The 20,861-nt window shown below is 59.8% G+C and overlaps 6 protein-coding genes across 6 annotated transcripts; 2 read left to right on the forward strand and 4 right to left on the reverse strand.

Moving 5' to 3' along the window:
• Window positions 1-878: 878 nt before the first annotated feature.
• On the forward strand, window positions 879-2,558 carry FA10DRAFT_7287 (hypothetical protein). Its single transcript, XM_025525664.1, has one exon. The coding sequence runs from the start codon at window positions 953-955 to the stop codon at window positions 2,102-2,104; it is 1,152 nt and encodes a 383-aa protein (XP_025380000.1). The 5' UTR covers window positions 879-952; the 3' UTR covers window positions 2,105-2,558.
• On the reverse strand, window positions 2,199-8,725 carry FA10DRAFT_7187 (hypothetical protein). Its single transcript, XM_025525657.1, has 3 exons — window positions 8,077-8,725; window positions 2,498-7,997; window positions 2,199-2,458 (listed from the first exon to the last, which is right to left on the reverse strand). The coding sequence occupies exons 1-3, from the start codon at window positions 8,490-8,492 to the stop codon at window positions 2,294-2,296; spliced, it is 6,081 nt and encodes a 2,026-aa protein (XP_025380001.1). The 5' UTR covers window positions 8,493-8,725; the 3' UTR covers window positions 2,199-2,293.
• A 4,437-nt stretch (window positions 8,726-13,162) lies between these two features.
• FA10DRAFT_263558 (hypothetical protein) lies at window positions 13,163-14,689 on the reverse strand. The gene is made up of 5 exons (XM_025520266.1): window positions 14,066-14,689; window positions 13,751-13,977; window positions 13,576-13,695; window positions 13,366-13,500; window positions 13,163-13,297 (listed from the first exon to the last, which is right to left on the reverse strand). Exons 1-5 carry the CDS (start codon window positions 14,667-14,669, stop codon window positions 13,247-13,249), a joined length of 1,137 nt encoding a protein of 378 aa, XP_025380002.1. The 5' UTR covers window positions 14,670-14,689; the 3' UTR covers window positions 13,163-13,246.
• Window positions 14,690-15,015: 326 nt separating this feature from the next.
• Window positions 15,016-16,131, forward strand: FA10DRAFT_282486 (inorganic pyrophosphatase; the record flags this gene model as incomplete). Its single annotated transcript, XM_025523779.1, has 4 exons — window positions 15,016-15,061; window positions 15,161-15,417; window positions 15,491-15,922; window positions 15,997-16,131. The coding sequence occupies 4 exons, from the start codon at window positions 15,016-15,018 to the stop codon at window positions 16,129-16,131; spliced, it is 870 nt and encodes a 289-aa protein (XP_025380003.1).
• Window positions 16,132-16,133: 2 nt separating this feature from the next.
• Window positions 16,134-17,887, reverse strand: FA10DRAFT_263559 (hypothetical protein). The gene is made up of 3 exons (XM_025520267.1): window positions 17,055-17,887; window positions 16,575-16,991; window positions 16,134-16,490 (listed from the first exon to the last, which is right to left on the reverse strand). Exons 1-3 carry the CDS (start codon window positions 17,640-17,642, stop codon window positions 16,209-16,211), a joined length of 1,287 nt encoding a protein of 428 aa, XP_025380004.1. The 5' UTR covers window positions 17,643-17,887; the 3' UTR covers window positions 16,134-16,208.
• A 160-nt stretch (window positions 17,888-18,047) lies between these two features.
• Window positions 18,048-19,842, reverse strand: FA10DRAFT_263560 (cytochrome P450). The gene is made up of 2 exons (XM_025520268.1): window positions 19,824-19,842; window positions 18,048-19,735 (listed from the first exon to the last, which is right to left on the reverse strand). The coding sequence occupies exon 2, from the start codon at window positions 19,572-19,574 to the stop codon at window positions 18,309-18,311; it is 1,266 nt and encodes a 421-aa protein (XP_025380005.1). The 5' UTR covers window positions 19,575-19,735; window positions 19,824-19,842; the 3' UTR covers window positions 18,048-18,308.
• Between the last annotated feature and the right edge of the window lie 1,019 nt (window positions 19,843-20,861).

Consider the following 20,861-nt stretch of genomic DNA (forward strand, 5'->3'; position numbering starts at 1 on the left):
AAAAGACGCGAGCCGTCGCTGTGGTACGCACGGCGCGATGGGTCCAGGTCTAAGCTACACACTAGCAGTGATAGCTAGTCAGACTTTGAGCGTGTGCCTACCGTATTGGGCAAGTCTTCATCCATTTTCTTTTTTTTTTCTTAGGGCACAGTCATTTTTATTTTTATTTTTTCTCTTCTTCTTCTTTTCCCCTGGCCTGCGCCTGTTGTTTCTTTTCCTATTTTTCTTGCATTTCGTTTTGCGACCGTTCCGACGGAAGAAGCCGACCGAGCTCAGGGCCAAAATAATTAAAAGGCCTGTCCCGCGCCCCCCTCGCGCTCGCAGGAAAGCTCGTGAGACCAGGGCAGGCAAGGGTCATCGTCATTACACAACTGCGAGAGCAGGTGCTGAAGTACTACTACGTACTAGTAAGCACATGATCAGATCCCCTAGATATCTCCGGTCCCTGTCATCCTCGGCGCAGCTCGCTGCTTCATGGTTTTGTTCTAGCTAAGAAGGGCGAAAGATGTCGCCGTAACATAGCACTGTACTGTGCGTGCGTGTACGCACAAAAGGCCGAACTAGCCGACCAGACAAGACGGACTCCTGCATGGTCACCGACGCTTCCCGCGGTCCGTCTTTCCTTCACTTTTCTTCCGAGCCGCGAGCGGCTGGTCGAACAGCAGGGAACGACAGAAGCTAAAAAGACTTGTGCAGCGGTTCAGAACTTTCATGTTGACGAGCAGACGAGCGATTCGCTTTCAATCTTGAGATCCGCCTCTCAGCTCTCTTGTCAAAAGCCAGCTAGTGTAGTAGTAGTAGTAGTAGTAGTGTAGTGGTGAACCGGGGGCAATTCCGACTTCCGACTACTGTAAACTAGTGAGCTTGACTTTGTTTCCTCCGCGTGCGTCCGCCTCCCCCGCACGCAACGGCTGGCTAGCCTTGGGAACATCGACAGAAAGAGCACGACGACATGTCCTGGACATTTAAGAGCACAGACTCGTTCCACCCAACGCTCTCCCTAGCGCTCGGATCTGGCCCCACCGATGCGCCTGTGCCGTCGTACTGCCAGCCGTACATCCTCGTCCGGCTGCCGCCCGCCGTCTTTATAGACCCCCACACCTTCCCAGCCCACTCGGCGCTCACCTTTCTCAACTCGTCGCTCGTCGACTTTCGAGCCGTCGACTTTTCCCGCGTCGAGCTCGAGGCGGCCGTGGGATGGAGCGACCCCCGCGGCGACGTGCGGCGGCGCCGGGGGTCCGCTTCTTCAGCAGCCGGCAACGGTGGGGCAGTCCGGCGTGTGGGTGACAAGCCAGGCAAGAGGCGCGCAGTCAAGAAGCCGGGCAAAGACACCTTTGTCGTCGTGGGGCAGGAAGATGAGGAAGACGAGATGGGTGGAGGGCAGCGCAGGCTCAGAGCCACGAGCGAGTCGAAGCGATCAGACGCGCGCGCGCCGTTGGCTCGCGAGCGCACGGCCGTCCTCCTGGCCCTCGACCGGGATTTCGACCGTAGGGGTCAAGACCAGAACAACAAAGACGAGAGCGACGAGGGTGATGACGAAGGCGATGACGAGGAAGCTCTGACAGGAGTGAAACGTTCGTCGTCGCCCACAAGCAGCAGCAGCAGCAGCAAGGAAAAGACGACCATCGACATTCCCCTGCATGTACGCTACTTGCCCCCGCGCCACGCTTCCACCCCACCAAGCCCATCCGAGATCCTCGACCGGATCCTGCACCCGTCGACGTCTGGCCTCTACGACGACGTCACCCTTTCCCTGCCCGACGTCCTCCTCGCCTGCACCTACTCGCCCGCCTCGACCCTGAGCCCCTTTGAAGCCGTCGAGCCCGACGAGCTCCTCCCACCGCCCCACTCGCACCTCACCCTGCCGCCCCACCTCGCCTCGCTCGAATGGTTCCGCCACCGCCCGGCGCCCCAGACAAGCTCGAGGCTCACCCTGACGCTGCCTCAGGGCGATGCATCCCTCGCAGGCTCTGTCCAGCAGCTCACGCTCGCCCTCTTTGTCGTCGTCGCTCTCTACATTGCCGTCTCGCTGCGCTCGACGCTGAACCGTGTGCGCCAAACGCAAGCGCAGTGGGAAAAGGTCATGTTGGGCAAGACAAAGTAGTCACCCGCTCTCTCCCGTCTTCAATCATAATGCATCATGCGCTCTTCTCTCTTTCTGTTACTCAATCTTTTCCTTGAGTCACAGTCACACTAACCTGCCTACCCAAAGGCAAAAGGAACTGAGACTGAGAAAGAGTCACTCCTGTATTAACATTAATCGCGTTTCTCATCATTGGCCTCTCTTGCCACTCTATAGACTAACATCGCCCTGCCTGTCCCTGCTCTCATCGCCATCTGCCGAGAGGGCATCAAGCACGCTGACGTCGACTGGGTCGTAGTCTGGCGGTCTCCTCGGATCGTAGTAGCCTCCCCTGACTGCTCCTGCCCCCACTGCTCCTCCTCCTCCACCTGCCCTCTTGTTGCCCGCCGAGCCTGAAGAGACGATCCTGCTCGCGCGCGGGAGACCCGAGACGAACCTGCTGCTGCCACCACCGCCAGCGGGTCCCGCGGCCGAAGACGACGGGAACGTCGAAATAAAGCTGCCGACGGGACTGACCGTCTGGGCCGTGTAGCTCGTGTCGCCCGCCGAGGTGTTGCCGCCGCCGCTCGTCACCCGGCTCGAGCTCGACATCTTTCTCCACGCGTCGGCAGACGACATGGCTGAGGAGGGCGCCGCGCTGGAGCTTGAGCTCGGCGAGTGTGGCGGCTGCTGTTGTTGCTGCTGCGGCTGCGGCTGCGGCTGCCTGCGAGAAGAGACGGGCTGCGGAATCGAGGAGATGGAGACGTTCCTCGAGACGACCCGCGGGGACGAGGTCGAGAGCGACGTGGCCGCCGTGCTCGTCGTGCTCGGCATCCTCCTGGGGTTGTTTCCGCTCCCGAACCGCTCAGCGAGGCCGGCTGACCGGGGCGGCGAAGTAGGCAGCCGGCGGACACCCTCAATGGAGCGATCCGCAGACGACGTCGGACCGGCTAGCACGGTGGATCCTGTGCTGGTCGACTGGGACATGGCGATGCTCGACGGAATCGAAGTGGAGCTCGACATGGGCATTCTCGAAGGGCGAGGAAGAGGCGAGCCCGTATCATGAGTAGAGGCAGTAGCAAGAGCTGAAGCTGAAGCTGGAGCCGGAGCCGTAGCTGGAGCGGAGGCAGGGACAAGGGCCTCGGACTCGTGCGGCAAGGGCTCCGAGTCGGTGTTGTCGCCAGTCTCTTCCGGCGCTTGCTCGTCGTCAAGCTGCCATCGCATCTCGTCGTCCTTGACATCGAGGCCAAGAGCAGAAGGGTACGAGTGCAACGACGGCGACCGCTCTGCTGGGTCATGGTGGTGATGATGATGATGGTGCTGCTCGACCGGTGGATGCAGGAGCGAGTTGCCCCCAGCTTCGTATGATGATGAGTCGCGGTACTCGATGGGGTCAAAGTCCTCACTGCGCATCGAGTCATATCGACGGTCCTCGTGGTCATCTTCTTCGTCGTCGGCCGCACCAACGTCGTCGTCGTCGTCGTCGTGGTGAAGCAAGACCTCACGGTCATCTTCATCGTCAAAGTCGAGATGCTCATGCTCGTGGGGCAGGTGTCCATTGGTAGCCGTAGGCGCAGACGAGGTACCCACATGGGCATGGGAGCTCACGCTGCTGCCGCCGGGAATATCCAGCATCCGTCTCGACAGGGCCGGCTGCAGGTCTTCCTGCAGGATGCTCACTGAGCTGGCCGTCGGGCTCGACAGTATGCCAGGTCGTGCACCAGCACTCGCCGCATTGTCGAGCGCCTTTTGCACCTTTTCCAGCAGCTCTGCGATCCGGACGCGGTCCGCATGCTCGACCTCGAGCTGGCTCTCGAGGGTCCCGATGCGAGCCTCCTTCTTGGCCTGCTCCTCTTGTCGGAGGTCGAGCTCGCGCTGGAGCTCGAGGACGCGCGTGACTTCTTGGTGCAGATCCGACTCGAGCTGCTCGTTGCGGCTGCGAAGCTCTGCATTGTCGAGTCGGGACCGTTGGAGCATGTCGAGCAAGCTGTCGCGCTCCAGGGCATGACGTCGATACACGGCATTCACCGAGGACTGCTGCTGTTGGCCATTGCCGCTTGGCGAAGAGATGCCCCATCCAGCCTCCCCTGTTCCTCTAGCTCCTCCTCCTGCTCCGCCCCCTGGTGCGCTGGCGATACTGCCTGCATCAAAGAATGAAGACAGGTGGCCGCCGCTGCCATCGAGGGAGGACAGCTGGCCGCTGTGCCTGGAAGCGTGGGCAGCCGCCCTCTGAGTGCCGCTGTGGTGGTGACCTTGGTTGCTCCCTCCTCCTCCAGCAGGCGTGTTGGACATGCTGCCGCCACTGTTGGCCGCCGCAGCGACAGCGAGGGCCTGAGCCACGGCGACGTTGCTCGCCAAGCTGGTCCGGCTGCTCGGTCGGTTGATGTGGTCCTCGAGCCGGTGCCAGTCCCTCCACGAGTCGCGGCCAGCCGGGGTTGGGCCTTGCTGGTGTCGCAACGCGGCATTGGACGTCGGCGTAGGCGAGGCACTCGACAGGAACGCACCGATGCCTTGGTTCGACTGCGCAGACGACGTGCTCACATGTCCTCGTGTGCCCCGCCGTTGACCGTCAAAGTTTCGCATCGCTCGTGACTCAATGATGGGCGAGTTGGTGATGATAGAAGACGAAGCCTGTGAAGCACGTTTGCTGCCACTGCCACTGCCACCGCCGCTACCGCCGCCACCGCCACCGCCAAGGCCATGGAGAGGCAGGCGAGATGCATTGGGCGAGGTGCGCAGGCGTTGCCATTCGGGGTGAGCTGACTCGATTTCCGACGACCGCGGCGTCCCCTGCGTCTTGGCAGTGGCTGACGGCGAGGTGCCTGTACCCACGGCCGAGCCAGTGGCCGACGTGGCGCTGGTCCGCTTCGTTGACTTTGCTGAGCCAGACGTTTGCGTTCGACTTCGTCCAAATTGAACAGCAGCCGAGGAGGCATCCATGGCGACAGGGACAGCAGTAGCAGTAGCAGCACCAACACCACCAACAGCAACAAGAGCACTGTCAATGTCCTGGTATGGCCTGCGGCGTGGAGGCGACTCGGAAGCGGCCCTGCGCGAGCCAGTGGACAGGTTGCTGGTGCGGCCACGGAGGTACTGCACCTTTTCGCCCATCTCCTCGGACAGGCCAGGCAGGCCAGCGACGAGTGCGGCCGACGACGAAGAGGTAGTCGACGAGGCAGGATTCATCATGGCCGCTCTCGAGAGGGCATCGCTCTCGCGCAGCAGCGCCTGGCGAGCGGCGACGCGCGGATTTACAAATCCAGTAGAGGCTGAGCCACCGCCGCCGCCGCCCTGCGACGGACCAAAAAGATACGAGGGAGGGGCCGGAGCCGCGCTCTGTGTGCGTTCGCGAGGCAGCGCATAGCCTCGCTCCTGCAGGGGCACCTCGCCCGGCTCAGCGGGGGCCCGATACTGCGTGGGCTGCGACTTGGTGCTCCTCCGTCGCCAGGACGCGGCCGGCTCCTGCATTGGCGAAGGCGCAAAGCCAGCAGCGGAGCCGACGAGGTCGCACATGCGCGCATAGGCCTCCTCGACATCCTGCATCGACTCCTGACGGTTGCGAGCAGCTCTCATGGGCGTCGACTCGCGCTGGCGTGGCACGCCTTGCCCATCCTCCAGCACCGATGGCCTTGAAGGCGTCAACAACTGCGCTTCCTGCTTCGGCTCCCTTGTCTCGACAGTCTCCAGATCGCCGCCGCCCTCCGTGTCGTCGTCCTCATTGGGAATCTGGGGCAGCTGCGACGAGCTAATAGCGCGCCGGACCTCTTTGACGGCATTCTGCAGCGCGCTCTCCTGCTCCGGGGGCAGCGTGACGCGCGACAGCTCGCCGTCGTCTTCAATCACGCCAAACTCGTTTCGGCCTTCGTCGTCAAACATCGAGATGCTCACGCCGCGCGGCGTCACGATTCTTCTTCGCAACGAGGCCGGGTCAAAGCTGCCTTCGAGATTGTGACGCCGAAGCGCAGCTTCGACGGCCGCCAGGTTGCTCTCGATCTCCGAGACAGAGATAGACTGCTCGGCTCCATGGTCGTGGTCAGTGGTAAAGACATCGTCAACATCGTTGTCGTCTCGCCGCGGAGAGACCCTGGCTCGAGAAGACCTGGGTTGGCCCCTGCTAGACACCGCTGCAACCGACGCCAGCTGGGGCGAAGAAGGCGAGCCCACGGCTGGTGGCCGCGCAAGTGACGAAGATGCGTGGTTTGCCTCTTCGTCGCCAAAGGTGTATCGTCTCCTCTGGATCGACGTCGGCGACGAATCATCATCGTCGCCGGCGCGCTCTCGGCCGAAGTCGCCGTCAAGACCATCGCGGCCATCAAGGCCATGTAAGGGAGCCTGTTGCTCGGGATAGCCAAACGAGTTGGACGTGTCCCCACTCGCATTGGCGCTTCCCCTGCTGACACGCCCGGTGCGCGGCGAGGCGGGCGCTGCAGCCAGTGGTGGTGGCCAGCGTGTGCTCGAGTCGCCGAGCTCGCTATCGTAGTCCGAGTACTTGCGCTGCTCGAGATTGTGGATCAGATCCGAGAGCGGGCTGACGCCGGGCTTTGTCGGTGTATCTGCCGACAATTGGCCCCTCGGCGTCGAGAGAGTGCTGCGGTCGCCCGAAGCACCAGCACCAGCAGCGGGCGTGGCACCGGGAAGCAGGGAGAGAGCCTGGCGTGAAGATTTCGACGGCTGCGAGGGCGTCGATGCTGCCTCGGCGAGGGAGCCCTCGAGGTACTGGGCCCTGGGAGACGACTTGGCAGTCTTGAACGAGGACATGCTGCCCGTCGTCGCCGACGAGCCAAAGCGTCGCGATGATGAGTCTCGGGGGTGGCGCTCCTCGTCGTCCCTGTGGGCGCCCAGGCCGCGGCCCGTCAGACCGTCCCTCTCGTCGGCATCCGTCTCGGCGTCTCTCTCGGTCTCGGTCTCGGTCTCCATATCCGTCTCGGTCTCCGTCGCCGTCTCATTTTCAGGCGCCGTGGTGAGCAGCGAGGCACTATTCCTCGACCCCTGCCACATCCTGGGCACACTCGCCCGTGCCGGTCCCACCTTTCGGCCGTTGGATGACGAGGGGGACGATAAATCCTCCTCCCTTCCAGGCGAGGTGCTCAGCGCCACGCCCGTGCCTTCGTCAGTCGAGGCAGTCGACGGTCGCTCTGCAGCCGCTGCGGCGGCCGCCAGTGTCCCGTCGGTAGACAGTCTCGCGAGGTCAGGAGGCAGCCGCGGCAGGTACGCCGGGGCAGCACCCCCGCCACCACTCGTCCTTCGCAACGACGAGTACGGCGAGGCTGGTGCAGTCGAGAGGGCCTGCAGCGTGAGCGACCGCTCGGGCGATCGGAGGCTGCCCAAGCCGGAACGAGGGGGCGAAGCGGTCGCTGTTCTGCGCACGGGCGTCGAGGGGGGCGAAGAGGTGCCGTTCTCATTTGCCCTTTTCACCTGCTGCGCCAAGACAGAGGAGCGCCTCTCGCCGTCGGCTCTCGACGTCGCAGCCGGAGATGACGCACCTGCACCAGCGGGCAGCGACTGGCGCGCTGCACTCGCTGAATGGTGCTGGCGTTGCACTTCGACTCCCTCAAGGTCGACCTTTGGTCGGGGCGGCGTCTTTGCACGAAAGGGAGCAAAGATCGACGAGCCCTTTGAAGGCTTGCTCTGCTGAAGCTGCTGCTGCTGCTGCTGCTGCTGCTGCTGCTGTAGCTGATCCCTTGCCCTTCTTGCATCGACAGCAGCGTCCCGACCGACAACTCCACCGATCCCCGTGGGTCGCGCATCCGTCTCCTCGATCCTGCCCAGCCTGTCTGTCTGAGCCTCTGCCTCGTGAATCACTGGCGGCCGGCTTGCCTGCGACGTCGACTTGGCCCTCCCGCCAAACATTCTCCGGACCGATGAGGAGAAGCTCGAGTGTGTCTTTGGCGAAGTCGATGGCCGAGCTGATGATGACGGTTGTGGTGCAAATTGGCTGCAGTATCATCTATTCTTAGCTCCTTGTACCCAAACCAAGCAGGGTGAACTCGCTGCTTTTCTATAAGTGCACTTACCTCCTTGAAGCGGTCTCACGGGCTTGGTGAATGACCCGCAGGCTGGCACTCGCCTCTGACTCTGCTCGCTTGCCCTCGGCTCTTCGTACGGACCTCGGCCCGCCGTCTGCCTCGAGGAAGTCGAGCGTCGACTCTCGCTTCGAGTTGGAGCGGTAGAGTGGCAGACCGGATCTGCTCGACGAGGGCTCCGCCGCCGCCGCCGCCGTCGCCATATCGGAAGATATCCCGCTGAGCGTCACCGACTGGTTGGCGAGATGGGAATGGTTGACGATGGTCGCCCTGCTCGAATGCGGGCCCGAGAGCCGCGAGCTTGACGGCGCTGCGACGGGAATCGCAGAAGCTCGAACACGGGTGGGCGACGAGGGGGAGACGTAGATCTTGGAGGTAGATGTGGAACTTGAGGCTGCTGCTGGCATGGCGCTGTCGTGGGATGCGTCTAGGCCACTGAGGATATCCGAGAGGGGATCCTGGCCGAGCGACTTGCTCTTTGCCTTGTGCGATCGCCGTGAGCCCGACTGCGACGGTGTCGATGCGCTGTCGGCCCTGCTGCGCCGAGCAATGGATCCGAATCCAAAGGTGAGGATCCTCTTTGTTGTCGCGGATGCTCCCGTCTCCTTTTCGCCCTTCTTGCCCTCGTTCTTGTGGGAAGAGAACGCGGGTGACGCGGCGGGGTAGGTCACTGGCCTCGGCTGGAGGACGATGCCCAGCGGTGGAGGTGGCCCAGGGTCAGAGATGACGTTGCGCCGTCGGGCCGAGAGGCGAGAGGCCGACGAGGAAGACGACTGCGGCGAGTGGTCAATCGAGTGACGACGATGCTCCTCTCTCGGGTGCTCTTCTACGGCGGCAGACGAGGATCGCTGGGCTCGATGCACGACGCTGGCGATGCTCCGCACAACGACACTGCTTACAGACGAGCCTCTTCGTCGCGACCGCGGCGGGGGAGAAGGAGGCGGTGACGGTGGCGTGGACTCCTCTGGCGCGTCGACAAAGACGTCGTCCTGCCAGCTGGCCGAGTCGCCTCCGGATAGCTCGGTGTTGGCCTGGCTCGGGGCAAACGAGGCTGTGGAAGCGTCGGATGCCCTCTGTCGGCGCTTTTTAGAACTGGCAAAGGGCGACGACAGCCGCTGTCCAAGGCTCTGCCGCGGGGGAGAGCGGCGGACGTCGAGGCGCGAGAAGCGGATCCGGCTCTTGCCAGTCGAAGTCCTCCCTGAACCAGCGGGGGCCGATGGCGGGGGCGCGCTTAATGAAGAAGACGGGGGCGGCTGCGGTTCGTCGCTGCTGCGCCTGAGCTCCGACGAGGGCAAACCCTTGCGACGGGGCGACTTCTCCGAGTTGAACTCGCCGCTCTTTTTACTGCCTGGCGACCAGCGCTTCGTTGTCCCAACCAGGGCCTGGCTTGCTCGACTGACGCTGCTCGAGGCCGGTTGAAGAATGCTGCCCCGAACGTTGCTTGCCGTCGAGGAGGTGGAGGCCTCCTTCTGCCTGGACTGGGCTGCGTGCAGCAACTGCGCCCGGACCTGAGCCTGTGCTCTTGCAGCAGCGGCCGCTGCAGCGATGCGCTCCTGCCGATTGGCCGATCTGAGCGAGCTGGGCGTCAGAGGAGCAAAATCAGCGGGGCGTGCTTCGTCGCTGATTGCCTTTGGCTTCTGCTGGATTCCTCCCTTGCCGTTGTTGCTCTCGCCGACGCTCGACCACGTCTGCTGGGGTCCGTCAACCGTAGGACTGTTGATTGGCGTGCCGAGGAGAGACCCGCTCCGGCTGCGGCTGCTGAGGTCCAGCTGCGAGATCTGGCTTGCTCTTCGAAGTTCCTCGGCCCTCCTTCTGCCTACCGAGCCCGAGGGCGACCGAGGTGGGGGTGGAAGCGACGTCGGCTCGGCCGCGTCGGGTTGCCAGAGGCCGTAGAGGGGAGAGGGCGAGGCCGGCCAGTCGGGACTGCGGTTGCCAGCAAATATATGTGAGATAAGCTGTCGCTTATTGTCACGCTGCTGGGGCAGTTGCTGCGGTTGCGGTTGCGGTTGCGGTGAATGCGACTGCTGCTGCTGCTGCTGCGACTGCTGCTGCTGCTGCTGCGACTGCTGCTGCGGCCGATGGAGTGGTTGGGATGATGTGCGCGGCGGTGTGGTGGGGTAGTCGCGCCGGTCCAGATATACCGTCGGAGGGCGCCCTGAGAGTGTAGTCGCTTCTGCTGCGGTTGAGTAAAGGAGAAGTGGAAGGAAGGGGGGTGGGAGCGGCAGAGATGCAGTGAAGAATCAGGAAAGGAGCGAAAGCATGGATGAATGCAGTGGGATTGGAGAGGGGGAAGGAGAAGAGGAGAGAAGGGGAGAGGCGGATGGGTGGATGGATGGGAGGGAGAGAGGAAGCAACGTTAGCCGTCGAGACTGCACAGAGTAGGATGGATGGATGCGACTGAGTGGTTAGAGATGAAGGGAGGAGTGCGATGCAAAAAGTGGGCCAAAGCGCGTCGAAAGCGCGCTACCCGTCCCGCTTCAGAAATTGAGCGGACCGTGCAAAAAGGCGAAAATGAGGAAGAAAAGAGAGAGAAGAAACAAAGAACCGCGAAACAGAACGAGAGGAGGCCTCGGAGCTATCACTGCTACTACGGCTATTGTTGCTGCTACTCACTGTTTTTCTCTTTGTCCTGCCTGCTGTGATAAAGGCGCAGATCAGAGCGGGGAGGCCGAGCGGGCAGCGAATCCACGCGTCGAGGCTCAACTGGGCCTTGCTGGATGCTGTTATCTTTGTCGCCAGCTTTCCTGGCGCTAGCGCCGCTGCTGCCTGTCTTTTTGGTGATGGTGCTCCCACGGAGAAAGTGTGCAAACGACCGGCGGCTGGATCGCCGCCTGAGCGAGGAGGAAGAAGATCTCTGCCGACGAAGCGTCCTGCTTCCACCTGCAGCCGTGGCAGAAGCAGCAGTGATAGGCCCCGCGGCGTCTGGGATGACGCGATGGGACGCTTTCGAATTGCCAAGCAGAGAAGCACGCTGGGGTCGCTCCTCGTGCTGCTTGTGCTCCGGACGCCGTTTGTACTCAGAATGCAAGGGGCCCTGGGAAGATCTGGTGCTAGCGTCTTCACGTCCTGCTTGATTTGTTTGCCGGCCCAGCGGCTGCTGAGACAAGGAACGAATAGAATAGGCCGACGAAGAAGTGGCCCTGCGATGGAACTTGACAAACGCCGAGGAAGCTTTTGTTCTACGGTCCGCTTCGACTTCGCTCTCCTCCTCCCCCGTCGTCGAGGATCGCTCCCTTCCTCGCTGTCGCGACGGGTAAGACCCAGGCATCGCGACGCGTCGCGCCCGGGAGTTTCCTTTTCCGAGGGGTTTCTTTTTTTTTTGGTACGCTTGAAAACCTTCTTGGGACGAGAGGCACCTGGACTGAGTGTCTCAGAGGTGCGTCTTGGTCGCTGACAGGTCGATACAGTGCTACCAGATCTTCTGGTCGTCGGTTGAGATTGAACCTTGTTTCGATGGCGAGCGTCTGATGGTGCTTCCTGTCGCTGCCCGTGTTACTCCCCTTGCTTGACAGTGTCGTTGAAGGCGTTTATTAATTTCGTGGATGGTTTGTCGTAACAATTTGCCGTTTTTGTTGAGCAAGGGGCAATGATGAGTAGCTCGTTTGTTGAAGCGTTATTAGGCGTCGTTGGCGCTGGTCGTATAGAGCATTAGATGGTCGTATTGTGATGTCCTTCGTATGGTCGTCGTTATCGAGCTATTGCTTCCAGGTTGTGTTCTCCGTGGCGATGTGTCGGCGTTGAAGGGTCTGCTAGAGAGTCATTAGAGAGAATGAGAAGAAGCTACTATTAGAGGGATCTAATAATTATATGGATCTGAACCGAGAGCGGCTCAGGTGTATGGATGGATGGATGGATGGATGGATGAAAAGGTGGATGGATGGGAGGGGAGGATGAGAGGGGGGAGAGTCGAAAAGGTCGGCTATTTACAAAAAGAAGATCTAGAATTGTGCCACGGATAGACACGCCTCTGCTGCGGAGCTATGCTGCGATGCAGTTAGAGGGAAAGCTGCGCAACGGGATATACGCAGAGCCTCATGACCCGGAGAAAGGCGGACAGTCCAGTGGATGGATGGATGATTGGCGATGTCGGTCTAGTAGTCCTCGAGGGTGTGATGAGAGTGTGATAGAGGTGAGGGTATGTGGACGTGGGTCAACAAATCACCCTTCTGTCCTCGACACTCTGGCGACGAAGCTCTCTATCGTTTAAAGAGAGAGGCGAAGTCTAGATAGATGGAAGAGAGAAACAGACGAGAATGACTAATGGATGAGGGCGGATGGGTGAAGAATGGATGGCCCAGACCAAGAATAAAGTCGTCACTACCACGTTATCGAGCGGTTAGGGATGCATCGTCCCTGTTCCGACAACTATTTCTTTTTTCGTTTTCACCCTCCCGCATTTTATTTCACTCTCCGTTTTCCTTCCTGGCCCGACCCCCTCTTTCTCTTTCCTGACATGCCGCCATCTTTCCACCCTGAGATGCCTCTGAGCGTGCCTGCAAGGAGCCGGGCAAGATCATAGGCTGGCTAGATTCGCTAACTTGATCCGTCATGGCATCAATCTGGTCACATCCCAAGGAAAATCCGCATGAAAGAGGCAACTGTGGGATGATGAAAAGGAGCAGGCCGGGCCAGGAAGGTAAGAAAAGGCAGGTGCAGCGAGAATCACACTTTAGGCAAGGCCGATCCTCAACGTGCAGTGCCGTTCATTTCCCGTAGCAAGCAAGCCAGGCACTTGGTCCGCCCAAAGCAAACAATGGCAACAAGTAATATATAAGAAGCCGTAGATAGTAGTAACTTATTGGCGCGGCCACGCACTTTATTTTAGAGCCAAAAAGAACCGGCCGGTAAAAGTTGCAAACAAATCGAGCGTGCAAACAAATCGAGGAGCGAAGATTCAGGGGCGGCACAAAACGCAACACTTAAAGCGGCGACCGGTTGAATTCGTCCTTTCGTCACGTACGCGTGCGACGACGCTCCCGCCCGTTCCTACAATTTCATTACTTCCATTTGGATCAGAGAGGCGTCCAAACCTTGTCTAATCTGAGGCGGCCAGGCTCCCCGAGGCAATCACTGGATACGGAAGATAAGGTTTCACGGATCCTTGTGCAGCAACAGGGCATAGAGTACAAGGGGCAGGAGAGCAAGTTAAACAGTTGTGGTATTAGGGGGCCTTCTTTCGGTCCAATCTCCTATTGATTCCTCCGAGAAGCGCCTGCGAGATGGCGACGATGTGAGCATCAAATTCTGCAAAAGCTTCGTGTTCAGTCACGTGCAACACACCTTGATGAGCAGGCTGGGGTCGAGGGCCATGCCCTGGTACGGCACCGTGTCGACAATGTCACGGATATGATGCTGGGAGACGAGGGCATCGTCAAGCTCTTCGAGGGCCTCCTTGGCTTCTGCATCATTGCCCACCTATGAGAAGAGAAGGAGGCAAATTAGCTGCTTGTCCCGCTGCGCAGAGCGACTGAGGCATCAGTCAATGCGCACCTGGACAAATTGTATGCCGATCTGGGCGAGCGGGAAGCGCCCCTCGTCCAGACGCCTCGCACAGGCCACGATGACCGATTCCGGATCGTCCGTCGCAGCACCGTCGGTGATGCAGACGTACTGGGACCAAATTAGCACAGAAAGGATTAGGAAGAAAGTGGAAAAGCGAACTCACGTTTCTCTTCTTGGGCTCCTTGCCAGACTTGGTCGCCTTGTACCGTTCAATCTCGTCCATGTATTCCAGGAGCAGCATCTCAATCTTGGTCCCCATCGGTGTCATGCCCTCGGGCTGGATGGAGTCGAACAGCTGTTTGACCGCCACAGGGCTGGTGCAGTCGAGCAAAGACTTTTCCGAGTTGAGGAAGTGGATGTCTAGCCCGTCATCGTCGTACTTTGCTGCGACTGTAGGGCGAGAAGGAAGACCACAGGGCAGCCGAAGGCGACATTAGTAAGACAGACACGAAATGAATATGAAGCTGTCTCTACTCACGTTCGACCATTCCCGCCAGCGCATCTCGAGCCTCCTCCCAGCGAGATTGGCCCATGCTTCCATCGGGACGCTCATTGACATTCATGCTCGACGAGTCATCGACAATGAAGATTGTGTCAAAGTCACGGAGGAACTCAAGCTGGTTCTCCTTGATCGATGGCTGGCGCGCCGAGCCAGCTGCAAGCGAGGATGAAGCCGAAGTCGCCATCTCTTGCGAAAGCCTCCTCGCATGGGCAGACACGCTGTCCTGCCTCCTCACGCCGGAGGCATTGCTGCTGGGCGGCGAGGAGGCGGCACCGGCAGCACTGGAGATGTACGAAGCCGGGTCCGCATGAAGAATGTTCTGAGGAGGACGTGGGAGTGGAGCCGTGCCCGACTGTGGCATGTAGCTGGTACGAGGGTCCGCAAAGGGGTTGTTGGATGCAGGCTGAGGCTGCTGGTGACCGGGTGGGGGCCCAGGCGGCGGAGCATACTGCTGCGCATGCGACGGAGCGCGTGTGTTCGGGTCCGCCACGGGCTGATACGGTGGCGGCGGCGGCAAGCCAGCGGTAGGGTCCGCATTGGCGGCGGGATTGCGGCTATTTGGCTGACGACGGCTGCTCATGGTGGTTGGTGCAAGTTGCCTACTAAACATGTGGTTCGATGAGGCGGTACCATTAGTGCACGGAGGAGTGGAGGCTCGGCCGAAAGGCGGTGTCACCGGATCTGTGTCCTTCCCTCGTTCACGTGTTCGCACGTGCTTCTTGAGAAGCGAAGCCATCTTGCTCCTTCTTTATCCACCGATTCAAGCCTCTGCTCCTGACAGTGGCACCTTCCATTCTCGAAACGCTCTCACCATCACTACTCTTTGGAGGACAACCACCCTCTCGCTTGGCGTGCCACTTCGTATGAGCACACCGGTAAACAGACTTAGTCAACAAATTCGTCACCTCGCTTCTACCCCTTCGAACATGTCCGAATTCAAGCCTCGCCAGGTTGGCGCCGCCAACACTCTCGGTGAGTTGCTCGGGCACTCTGCTTGCACCACCTTGGAAGACGTAGCTTAGACCAACCAATCCCTCCCTTCTACCTGGTGTCCCTCTTGAAAAACTAAAGACTGGCGTGTCTGGCTTGAGAGCAAGGCTGGACAGCCGCTCTCGGCGTGGCACGACATTCCGCTCTTTGCCGACGAGTCCAAGACGATCCTCAACATGGTTGTTGAGATTCCTCGCTGGACCAACGCGAAGTGCGAGATCTCCAAGGAGGAGCCGCTCAACCCCATCAAGCAGGACACCAAGAAGGGCAAGCTCCGCTTTGTGCGCAACTGCTTCCCCCACCACGGCTACATCTGGAACTACGGTGCTTTCCCTCAGGTGCGTTTCACTGTACATGCGCGAGGTTGGGTAGTCCATGAGGCTGATCAGACCTTATTTCTTGTCGATATAGACCTGGGAGGACCCCAGCGCGACGCACCCCGACACCAAGGCAAAGGGAGACAACGACCCGCTGGACGTGTGCGAGATCGGCGAGCAGGTCGGCTACGTCGGTCAGGTCAAGCAGGTCAAGGTCCTCGGCGTCATGGCCCTCCTTGACGAGGGCGAGACTGACTGGAAGGTCATCGTCGTCGACGTCAACGACCCTCTGGCCCCCAAGCTCAACGACATTGAGGATGTCGAGCGCCACCTTCCCGGCCTCGTCCGCGCCACCAACGAGTGGTTCAGGATCTACAAGATTCCCGACGGAAAGCCCGAGAACCAGTTCGCCTTCAGCGGTGAGGCCAAGAACAAGAAGTACGCCACTGAGGTCATCCACGAGTGCAACGAGGCCTGGAAGCGTCTCGTCAGTGGCCAGGCTGATGCTGGCGAAGTTAACATTGCCGTGAGTGCCATCGCTTCTTCGCCGGTGTTAGGTGTCTCCTCTGCAGTAAGCTCAACCACACTCTTTCGCTCTAGAACACCACCGTCCAAGGCACCAAGGGCTTCAACGCCTCGGAGGCCTCATCCGTGCCTCCAGCCAACCCTCAGGCAGCCGCCCCCATCGACCCCAGCATCAGCAAGTGGTTCTTCATCTCGTCGAGCTCCATGTAAAGGTGATGTATCTATTCTCTCACCGCGGCACTACCACACATCTACTAGACAAAGGAGGAATAAAGAAGTTGCTCTTCTCAAAGAGGACCCTTGATGTCCATGTAGACTGGCGTGTGATCGCTTGCACCCCAGACGGAGTGACGGATCTCGACGGCGCGGACTTTGCCCTTGATCCTTTCTGGTACGATGAACGAGTCGAGGCGCCAGCCAATGCCCTTGACCCGACAATTGCCTCGGTAGCCATAGTAGCTGTAGTGGCCGACTGCGTCTGGGTGCAGCTCGCGCCACATATCGACGTAGGGCTTGGCGCCCTCTACGGCCGTGCCTGCCAGCACGGCTCGATGATGGCTGCACTCGATCTGTGTCCAGGACAGCCTCTTTCACTGTCAGCAAGAGCAGCCACTGTATCTCCCAAAGCTGACGCTAGGGCCAAGTAAACTCACGGCGGTATAGCCCGGCGACTTGTTCCACTTCTTGCTCGCTGCCGAAAGGTCGCGGCTGTCAAGCACGACGTTCAAGTCGCCCGTCCAGATGGTTGGCTTGCGCTCGTCGCACTCCTTGAGGTGCCTTGCAAATGCGGCATTCCACGCCTGCTTCTGCGGCATCGTCTTGAGTCCCTCGCCTGCATTGACGACGTAGGTGCCCGCGAGGATGTAGTTGGAGAATTCGGCTGTGATGAGACGGCCCTTTGTGTCTTGCGGCGAGTCCTCGCCTGCTGATGTGGCAAGGCCTGTTGTCACCTTCAGTGGCTTTTGCTTGGACAGCAGTGCCACGCCTCCGTAGCCCTTCTTGAGACCGATGCCCCAGGTCTGGTACGGGTAGATTTCGCTCAGGCGCGGATGCATGGGAACGTCGTTGCACTGCGCAGGCTCTTCAGTCTCAGCCGGCTTGTCCTGGTGCTGTATGCAGGGCGGACAACTCACCTTTGTCTCACTCAGAAAGAGCACGTCAGCCTGCTCTGCCTCGACGTATCTCATAAAGCCCTTTGTTAGGACGCTCTTGAAGCTCGTCACGTTCCAGCTCGCGATCCGGACGTCTCCGTCCTGCTTCTTGCTCTTTTCGTCTCCCTCAAACGAGAGTGGGTCGGGCACAGATGTGTTTCGGGGCAGCTCCTCGGGCGCAGTCGTGTCCATCTTGGAGCCGCCGGGAGGCGGTGCCGAGGGGTGCGCCGCGGCCGCTGCCGCTGTTGCTGCTGGTGGTTCGCCACTCTTTGCTTCTTGCTCGTCCTCGCCCTTTGGCTGTGACTTCTTCTGCGCCTTTCCTTTCTTTGGCGACGTAGGGGCAGCCGGCTTTGCAGCTGGTTCCTCCTCGGCGTCCTTCACCGCTGCCTCCTTCGTCGTCCTCTGTTTCTTCTGGGCGGGCCCCGCCGGCCCGTCCGCGGCCCCGTCTCCGTCGCCAGAGGCCTTAGCCACCTTGGCCTTGCCAGCCTCCGGCTTGCTTGGACCGGCTCCGTTTGCCTTGGTCTTGCTCTCGGCCGCGGCCTTTGTCGCCGCCGCACGTTTCGGCGGCATGTCTGTCGAGATTAGGATCGAGATCGAGCTCGCGTTCGTCCTTGCCTTGCTGCTCAGACCCAGACTCAGACCCAGACCCAGACCCAGACCCAAGCTTGAGCTCGAGCGATGATGTCCAACAATCGATGACTGCTTACGTTGCTGCTGCTGCAAAATGGGAGGGGATTGGCACAACAAACGTCTCGAGAGACACACGGCAGACGGCGAAGATGTGCTGCTGACAAGCGACCTCAGCATGGGAAGACGACGCTTTAGTAAAAAGCGCTCCACTCTTACGAATAGGACGGCGCTAAGTCTCACCACACAAAGAAGACGCGACGCGCCCATTACTACTAGAGCTTCCTGCTCCGCTACACTACAACGAAGAGGCAACACTCTCGTCCGCAGACTACAAGAGGCAGCGGAGGTTGATGTTGAGACTATTATTGGTTATATTTCGCTCGACTGCTCAAATAGTCGAGCAGGGGGGACATGGGGAAGTGAAGAACAGGTAGTCAAAAAAAGAAAGAAACTAGGGTTTCCAGAAGAGAGAAAGCAACAAAGAAAAGAAAAGAGATGAGATGACCACGACGCTTGCAAGAACTCTACTAAGGTGTGGCTCTGTGAGAGAAATGAAAAGCTCCGAAAAGGAAAAGAGGGAAGGGTGAGATGGGCCGGGGGAGACTTTCACGCGGCAGCAGCCTCCTCGGGTGTGGCAGTGGGTGAGGGAGCGGGGCGCGGGGAGAACTTCATTCGGGCGCCGTCCTCTGGGAAAATGCCGGCAATGACGCGGACCTTGTTGGACGTGGGCGTGATTTCGTGCTTCCAGTTCATCGAGATGCTCGCAGCGGCCAGGACGGCCGTCAGGTGCATCAGTGCATATTGCTGGCCGATGCAGTAGTGGGGTCCACTTCCGAACACGAGCCAATTCCTCGGGTGCTGCTGCGCCGGCGAATCAGGGCCCTGCATCCATCGCTCTGGGATGATCTTGTCGGGGTCTGGGTAGGCCTGGGGATCGTGGAGCGAGTTCCAGAACGAGGGAATGACCATGGTGCCCTTTGGCACAGTGTAGTTGTCGTCGATCTTGAAAGCCTTGTGTGCTGTGTAGGGGACCATGATGACCGGCGGCTTGATCCGCAGGCTCTCCTTGACGACGTTGCGCGTGTACTCCATTTGGTCGATGAGGTCGAGGGTGATGGGTGCATCGAGCTGACCGCCTCGGAGACGGTACTGCTCCTCGCGCACCTTTCGCAGCAGCTCCGGTTGGTCGGCAACGTGCTGGAAGAGGTACGTGAGGCCCGAAGACATGGCATCCTGGCTGGCAAAGAGGAAAGAGAGCACGGCAAGGGCGATTTCGCGATCGGAAAAGTCTCGCACCAGGGTTCTCCTCGCGTCCGAGCCCAGGTCCGGGTTCTCCCTCTCGGCGCGCGCATCCTGCATGGCCTTGATCCATCCATCGATGAGGCAGTTGGGCTCACCGCCGGCGGCCATGCGCTTCTTGCTTTCGGCCGAGGCGTGTTCGAACCACTTGATTGTCATCTTGCGCGCCTTGATGGCATTGTATACCTTGGTGCCCGGCAGAGCAAAAGGGAAGTTAACGAGCTGAAGTGCGAGGGTGATGAGCCAGTAGTGGTCCGAGATGTCCTTTTGGCCCTTCTCAGAGATGTAGTCGCCGCAGAACACGCGCAACGACGTCTCCATGTTGAGGTCACGGAACGGCATCATGTATTCCTTTGCCTGGGGATCCGGGTCGGCCATCCATGCGGCAAAATGACGCTTGTAGATGTTCTCCTGGATGCCCAGGTACATGGACAGGGCATTGCGCGTGAAGAGAGTGTTGAGGCCCTTGCGGAAGTCGACGTGCGGCTTGCCGTTGAGGAAAACCCTACGGGAAGAAAACAAAAGAGGATCCGAGCGCGATTGCGATGGGCGGCCCCGGTTTAAAATGAGCATTCAGTGCAGTCGCAGATGTATCTCGCATCAAGCTCAGCTCAGCTCACCAATTGTCGGCGCACAGAATCTTTTTGGCTGACGCCACGAGGCAGGGCTCGGTGTACATGGGGCTATTGAGGATCTTTCGCGTGTGCTCCGTGGACGAGGCAATGACAATGAAACTGGATGCAAGCGCTTCAGCTCTCAACGTTCGCTACGGCATGCGGGCCGAGACGTCAACGAGGACAATTGGCGACGACGACCACTCACATGTGAAAGACGCTCGCAACACTCAGAGGGCCACTGTTCCATCCCTTTTGGTAGTTCTCCAGCGATGGGCGGAGCGAGTCGGCAAACTTGCCAATAACGGGAATTGTCCACGTCGGGCCTGGAAGACCGGCTTTCTTCTGGCGGTAGGCCACCTGCTCGTAGATGAGACCAGTGGCAATGATAGCCAGGACAGCCAAGGCGACGGTAAAGAAGTCTGCATCGCGCAGAGTGATCGCATCGAAGAATCCGAGCACTGCCGACGAAGGACTGGAACCAGCAGCAGCCTTGGCACCCATGCCTCGGTTTCCGCTGGAAAAGGGCGTGAATTGGGGCAGGGCGCCCGAGGCAGACGCTCTCAACGACTCGAAGCGCGACATGGTGGATGCCAGGACAAATGAGCGTGTGATCCTCCTCGAGGGAGAAGCCAGGGTATGGATGCTGATGGTGGTCGATTCTCCGATCGGCCGGCTTTAGTGCGCAACCAAGGAAGTTGAGCAGCGGCCAAGCAAGCGAGCGAGCGAGGATAAAAAAAAAAATCAAAATCGAGAACAAAGAAAAAAAATCAGGTCAGTCAAGGTCGCCGGAAACTTTCTTCCTTCGAACCAGGGCTGGCATGACATTTAGCGTGCCCTGAAATCACGCACGAGCAATCGGCATTAGTTACCTTCGTTGTAGTTGTGCAGACTACTAGTTCGTAGTCGTGTAGTAATAATGGTACGTGGGTAAAGGCGCGTAAGGGACTTTTGGTTACGTGTCCTGGTAGTCCGTGTGTGGGTAGTTTGCACCCGCGGGCAACCCGGCCCTGGTACCCCGATCCTCGCACGGCCAGCCAGATGGGGAGGAGATTGAGTCGCGGCCCGGCTGAGTGAGTGAGTGGCTTGAAGCAAGCAAGCTAGTTCCGCACTTCTGTCTGTTCTTCCTCTGCGCACGAGAGCAAAGGACGAATCAGACCAGTCTCGACTAGTGGAAGAGGATGGGAAAGCACGATGTCATGAGATTCAGACTAAGCTCCCATCACCCCACCTCGTGCACCAAGTG

This window comes from Acaromyces ingoldii (assembly GCF_003144295.1).
Source record: "Acaromyces ingoldii strain MCA 4198 unplaced genomic scaffold FA10scaffold_1, whole genome shotgun sequence".
NCBI classification, from domain to species: Eukaryota; Fungi; Basidiomycota; class Exobasidiomycetes; order Exobasidiales; family Cryptobasidiaceae; genus Acaromyces; species Acaromyces ingoldii.

Excerpts from the sequence above, each read along its gene's own strand:
- FA10DRAFT_7187 (XM_025525657.1), bottom strand. The coding sequence starts at position 8,492 with ATGCCAGCAGCAGCCTCAAGTTCCACATCTACCTCCAAGATCTACGTC. Across the intron at positions 7,998-8,076 it reads CGTGAGACCGCTTCAAGGAG|CCAATTTGCACCACAACCGT; the intron begins GTAAGTGCACTT and ends ATGATACTGCAG. Across the intron at positions 2,459-2,497 it reads TCGTCTCGGGTCTCCCGCGC|AGGGCAGGTGGAGGAGGAGG; the intron begins GCGAGCAGGATC and ends GCGGGCAACAAG.
- FA10DRAFT_263558 (XM_025520266.1), bottom strand. The coding sequence starts at position 14,669 with ATGAGCAGCCGTCGTCAGCCAAATAGCCGCAATCCCGCCGCCAATGCG. Across the intron at positions 13,978-14,065 it reads GCTGGCGGGAATGGTCGAAC|TCGCAGCAAAGTACGACGAT; the intron begins GTGAGTAGAGAC and ends CTCGCCCTACAG. Across the intron at positions 13,298-13,365 it reads ACCCCAGCCTGCTCATCAAG|GCGCTTCTCGGAGGAATCAA; the intron begins GTGTGTTGCACG and ends GCCATCTCGCAG.
- FA10DRAFT_7287 (XM_025525664.1), top strand. The coding sequence starts at position 953 with ATGTCCTGGACATTTAAGAGCACAGACTCGTTCCACCCAACGCTCTCC.
- FA10DRAFT_263559 (XM_025520267.1), bottom strand. The coding sequence starts at position 17,642 with ATGCCGCCGAAACGTGCGGCGGCGACAAAGGCCGCGGCCGAGAGCAAG. Across the intron at positions 16,992-17,054 it reads TCTTTCTGAGTGAGACAAAG|TGCAACGACGTTCCCATGCA; the intron begins GTGAGTTGTCCG and ends GAGCCTGCGCAG. Across the intron at positions 16,491-16,574 it reads AGTCGCCGGGCTATACCGCC|ATCGAGTGCAGCCATCATCG; the intron begins GTGAGTTTACTT and ends TCCTGGACACAG.
- FA10DRAFT_263560 (XM_025520268.1), bottom strand. The coding sequence starts at position 19,574 with ATGCTCATTTTAAACCGGGGCCGCCCATCGCAATCGCGCTCGGATCCT.